The 5,619-nt window shown below is 43.7% G+C and overlaps 1 protein-coding gene across 1 annotated transcript; it reads left to right on the top strand.

Annotated features, from left to right (window-relative positions):
- The first annotated feature begins 1,048 nt into the window (after positions 1-1,048).
- LOC106013670 lies at positions 1,049-3,826 on the top strand. The gene is made up of 2 exons (XM_035973289.1): positions 1,049-1,095; positions 1,186-3,826. Exons 1-2 carry the CDS (start codon positions 1,062-1,064, stop codon positions 1,680-1,682), a joined length of 531 nt encoding a protein of 176 aa, XP_035829182.1. The 5' UTR covers positions 1,049-1,061; the 3' UTR covers positions 1,683-3,826.
- The last annotated feature ends 1,793 nt before the right edge of the window (positions 3,827-5,619 follow it).

A 5,619-nucleotide genomic window follows, 5' to 3' on the forward strand; every position in this document is an offset into this window, starting at 1 on the left:
TTGTGCGTGTGTGGCCCGTGATGGGAGACATGGCCCGTGATGGGAGACATGGCTGTGGTCTGCTGGTAGTGGCTGTCTTGTGGAGTCTTGTGTTTTGGCTGTCTTGTGGAGTCTTGTGTTTTGTCTGTCTTGTGGAGTCTTGTGTTTTGTCTGTCTTGTGGAGTCTTGTGTTTTGTCTGTCTTGTGGAGTCTTGTGTTTTGTCTGTCTTGTGGAGTCTTGTGTTTTGGCTGTCTTGTGGAGTCTTGTCTTTTGTCTGTCTTGTGGAGTCTTGTGTTTTGGCTGTCTTGTGGAGTCTTGTCTTTTGTCTTACTGTAGTCTTGTGTTTTGTCTGTCTGGCGTCTTGTGTTTTGTCTGTCTTTAGAGTTTTGTCTTACTGGAGTCTTGTTGTCTGTGTGGGGCAGTGTAATCCCAAGTTTTTATTTTTAGAGCATCCTGCTCAATACACCACCACCACCACCACAATTTATTTGCAATGGATGTAGATTTTTCTTCTTACGCTTTTTTCCTCAAAGTGCTACTGTGTACTGTGTACTGTGTACTGTGTTGGGTGTGGCCAGAACAGAGTGGTGTGTAGACAGTGATGTGTGTAGCTCTGTGTGTAGACTGCGCTGTGTGTAGCGCTGTGTGTAGACTGTGATGTGTGTAGCGCTGTGTGTAGACTGCGCTGTGTGTAGCGCTGTGTGTAGACTGTGATGTGTGTAGCGCTATGTGTAGACTGTGATGTGTGTAGCGCTGTGTGTAGACTGCGCTGTGTGTAGCGCTATGTGTAGACTGTGATGTGTGTAGCGCTGTGTGTAGACTGCGCTGTGTGTAGCGCTGTGTGTAGACCACTCTCTGCGTGTGCCTGTCGTAGAACCAGGTTGTGTCACTAGTGGTAGATTCTCTGACCTTGACCTTTGGCGGAGGAGCCAGTGGCCGGTGGTCAGCGGAGCACAACATGACTCACATCTTTTCCCGGCATCAGTTGGAGGGTTTGTTGTTGCTGTTGCTTTTTGCTTAGTTCATCTTTGTGGTCCTGGGTGGGGTTGTTGGTACCGAGACTGGAGGCCTGAAGTGAGCGATGGAGCAGTTGTCCTGTCAGGGTTTGTCCACAGATTTGACAGTCAGTGTCACATTGTCCACAGATTTGACAGTGAGTGTCACATTGTCCACAGATTTGACAGTCAGTGTCACATTGTCCACAGATTTGACAGTCAGTGTCACATTGTCCACAGATTTGACAGTGAGTGTCACATTGTCCACAGATTTGACAGTCAGTGTCACATTGTCCACAGATTTGACAGTGAGTGTCACATTGTCCACAGATTTGACAGTGAGTGTCACATTGTCCACAGATTTGACAGTCAGTGTCACATTGTCCACAGATTTGACAGTGAGTGTCACATTGTCCACAGATTTGACAGTGAGTGTCACGGGCTCTCAGCTAGAACTGTCAGGTTTTGTCCTGTCAGAAAGTGTTTGTCACAATTGTAGACTTACAAGGAAAAGTTTGAGCCCAGTCATGATGGCTGGTTGCTTCAGTGTCCAGCATTGTTTGGTTCCTGTGTGTGCAGTCATGTCGTTCTCTAGCTGTGTGTGCAGTCATGTCATTCTCTACCTGTGTGTGCAGTCATGTCGTTCTCTACCTGTGTGTGCTGTCATGTCGTTCTCTAGCTGTGTGTGCAGTCATGTCGTTCTCTAGCTGTGTGTGCAGTCATGTCGTTCTCTAGCTATGTGTGCAGTCATGTCGTTCTCTACCTGTGTGTGCAGTCATGTCGTTCTCTACCTGTGTGTGCAGTCATGTCGTTCTCTAGCGGTGTGTGCAGCCATGTCGTTCTCTAGCTGACTTGTGCCCTGTGTACCTGATGTATCCTGTGTCCTGTGTGACATGTCGTGTCCCTGTATCCTGTGGTCCTGTGTGACATGTCGTGTCCCTGTATCCTGTGTCCTGTGCGACATGTCGTGTCCCTGTATCCTGTGGTCCTGTGTGACATGTCGTCTCCCTGTATCCTGTGGTCCTGTGTGACATGTCGTCTCCCTGTATCCTGTGGTCCTGTGTGACATGTCGTCTCCCTGTATCCTGTGGTCCTGTGTCGTCTCCCTGTATCCTATGTCCTGTGTGACATGTCGTCTCCCTGTATCCTGTGGTCCTGTGTCGTCTTTCTGTATCCTGTGGTCCTGTGCGACATGTCGTGTCCCTATATCCTGTGGTCCTGTGTAACATGTCGTCTCCCTGTATCCTGTGGTCCTGTGTGACATGTCGTCCCTCTGTATCCTGTGGTCCTGTGTGACATGTCGTCTCCCTGTATCCTGTGGTCCTGTGTGACATGTCATCTCCCTGTATCCTGTGGTCCTGTGTCGTGTCCCTGTATCCTGTGGTCCTGTGTGACATGTCGTGTCCCTGTATCCTGTGGTCCTGTGTCGTGTCCCTGTATCCTGTGGTCCTGTGTCGTGTCCCTGTATCCTGTGGTCCTGTGTCGTCTCCCTGTATCCTGTGGTCCTGTGTGACATGTCGTGTCCCTGTATCCTGTGGTCCTGTGTCGTGTCCCTGTATCCTGTGTCCTTTGTCGTCTCCCTGTATCCTGTGTCCTGTGTCGTGTCCCTGTATCCTGTGGTCCTGTGTCGTCTCCCTGTATCCTGTGGTCCTGTGTGGTGTCCCCTCGTTTGACCCAGTTCCCACTCCTGTCTCGTGTGCTTCGAGATGTACCATCTGCTGTAGCTGCTTTCCCCTGTCAGTTGATGGGACGATGGTATTGTTTCTTGAGAACTGTCAGTTGATGGGACGATGGTATTGTTTCTTGAGAACTGTCAGTTGATGGGACGATGGTATTGTTTCTTGAGAACTGTCAGTTGATGGGACGATGGTATTGTTTCTTGAGAACTGTCAGTTGATGGGACGATGGTATTGTTTCTTGAGAACTGTCAGTTGATGGGACGATGGTATTGTTTCTTGAGAACTGTCAGTTGATGGGACGATGGTATTGTTTCTTGAGAACTGTCAGTTGATGGGACGATGGTATTGTTTCTTGAGAACTGTCAGTTGATGGGACGATGGTATTGTTTCTTGAGAACTGTCAGTTGATGGGACGATGGTATTGTTTCTTGAGAACTGTCAGTTGATGGGACAATGTGTACGAGAACCGTCAGTTGATGGGACAATGTGTATGAGAACTGTCAGTTGATGGGACAATGTGTACGAGAACTGTCAGTTGATGGGACCATGGGATTGTTTATGAATGAGAACTGTCACTTTATGGGACAATGTCGCTCAGAGCAGAGTGACCCACCACTTCTACTTCTATTACTTTCTAGGTTGTTTTGGTTTTTTTACAGTTCTGTTTTTCAATTATTTTTTCCAGTACTGTTAATCTTTTTTTTCCCCCAGTACTGTTACTGTTTTTGTTTGAGGTTGTATCGCATCTGTGATTGCTTGTGTGGTTTGGCTGGGTGGCTGGGGTGATGCTGACAACGCCCTTCTGTTGACCGAACCACGAGTGGTCAGCGATGGACACCACTTGGTTGTTTATTTCTGGTGCAGTATTGTTTTGTTATGTTGTCAATATTCTGTGAGTGTAGTTTGAGTTATTTACCGAGTTCATGACCGTTCTGATGCATTCTGATTTGGTTGATTACAATTGATTGGAAGATCTATAGCTATATAATAGATATAATGGGTTTGTCTTTTCCTTCCATGTTTCATTCTAACTTTGGTTGCTAGACACACAGTGTAGCCGTCTACCATCATAAACTTTTGATTTTGTTTATTAAGAGAATCATATTATCAACTCTTGCTAAGGTGAGACATGTATATATTCTAATAAATAACATTGATGTGATAAAAAAAACGACGCCGCCTTTGACTGAGTTCAGTGGAATGTGCCGTTGGTTTGTCAATTGTTTTTTGTTGTCGTAGGTCATGTGTGTTCATGTACCCTGGTTTTGTGTTGTATATATATATGTCATGTGTGTTCATGTACCCTGGTTTTGTGTTGTATATATATATGTCATGTGTGTTCATGTACCCTGGTTTTGTGTTGTATATATATATGTCATGTGTGTTCATGTACCCTGGTTTTGTGTTGTATATATATATGTCATGTGTGTTCATGTACCCTGGTTTTGTGTTGTATATATATCATGTGTGTTCATGTACCCTGGTTTTGTGTTGTTGTATCATGTGTGTTCATGTACCCTGGTTTTGTGTTGTATATATATATATATATGTCATGTGTGTTCATGTACCCTGGTTTTGTGTTGTATATATATATGTCATGTGTGTTCATGTACCCTGGTTTTGTGTTGTATATATATATGTCATGTGTGTTCATGTACCCTGGTTTTGTGTTGTTGTATATATATCATGTGTGTTCATGTACCCTGGTTTTGTGTTGTTGTATCATGTGTGTTCATGTACCCTGGTTTTGTGTTGTATATATATATATATATGTCATGTGTGTTCATGTACCCTGGTTTTGTGTTGTTGTATATGTGGAGGGGGGGGGGTAATAATAATATAGTAATAGAAATAGAAATAATAAAAATAATTGTAGTAATAATAGTAAAAATAATAATAATGGTATCATTGGATATGTTAAAAATAAGAATTTTAATATCAATAATAATAATATTAATATTATAGTAGTACATGTAGTAGTAATGCTGGACAATCACCAAGGACAGTGAAAATAAAATAGAAGCTACAGAAATGTGGTTTCTTAGGAGATTGCTAAGAGTATCGTAGAAGTAATGTGGTTTCTTAGGAGACTGCTAAGACTAAGAGTATCGTAGAAGTAGAAGGAAAAGAAATCAAATGAGTTTAATGAGGTAGTGCTTGATGAAGCCCACGTGGGACGCTCAATGTTAAAAACAATCAGGAAACGACAAATGCAGTTTTGGGAACATCTGAATAGACATTTAAGGGTCTTGAACATCTAGCTCTCACTGGCAAAATTGAAGGCAAACGAGGCAGGGGTAGGCCCAGAACAACATACTTATGGAACCTAAACAAATGGGTGACAGGGAAAGATCAGGGAAACGTAGCTTTTTTGAGAGCATCCGAGCAAAGGAATGAATGGAGAACCATGATCGCCGATGTCTGTCGCAGATCTGGCACTGGATGATGATGATGGGTAGTAGTAATAGTTATAAGTAGTAACATTTTTTTCTCCAGTTTTTAACGACAAAAATTATTTTAAAATATGTTTAAAAAACTAATAATAATGATGATAGTAATAATAATAATCATCATCTTATTATAATGGAGCTAAGCTCGTTTGTGGGGTCAGTATACATTTTTTACGTGGGTGCCCAAAAAATCTCCAAAAATATGTTTCGAAGTTGCAGAAATTACCTTTTGTTTTTTCAAGATTGACGGTTTTTCCTGTAAATCGAAGCTCTCATGCGTTTTCACTTTGCCATTAGCCATTTCATATTTTACTGGGGACTACTTCCGTTTCGGTTAGTGCTTCGTTGTGTGTGTGAGAGACAGCTGCTTCATCTACTTCCAGATCTAGAATCTCGATATCCAACTCTGGATGTGTGCTTCACACGCGGCGCACCGGCAGTGGAACTTTAGTTACCGCGGGGGGTTCCCCGCCGGGCGCCTTATCACGTCGGGGTCACGGGGGTCAGCTCCCTGT

The sequence above is a fragment of the Aplysia californica genome, unplaced genomic scaffold, assembly GCF_000002075.1.
Source record: "Aplysia californica isolate F4 #8 unplaced genomic scaffold, AplCal3.0 scaffold01104, whole genome shotgun sequence".
In the NCBI taxonomy this organism is placed as follows: domain Eukaryota; kingdom Metazoa; phylum Mollusca; class Gastropoda; order Aplysiida; family Aplysiidae; genus Aplysia; species Aplysia californica.

Coding starts and splice junctions, on each gene's coding strand:
- LOC106013670 (XM_035973289.1), top strand. CDS start 1,062: ATGGAGCAGTTGTCCTGTCAGGGTTTGTCCACAG. Junction 1,096..1,185: donor CTGTCAGGGTTTGTCCACAG/ATTTGACAGTCA, acceptor CATTGTCCACAG/ATTTGACAGTCAGTGTCACA.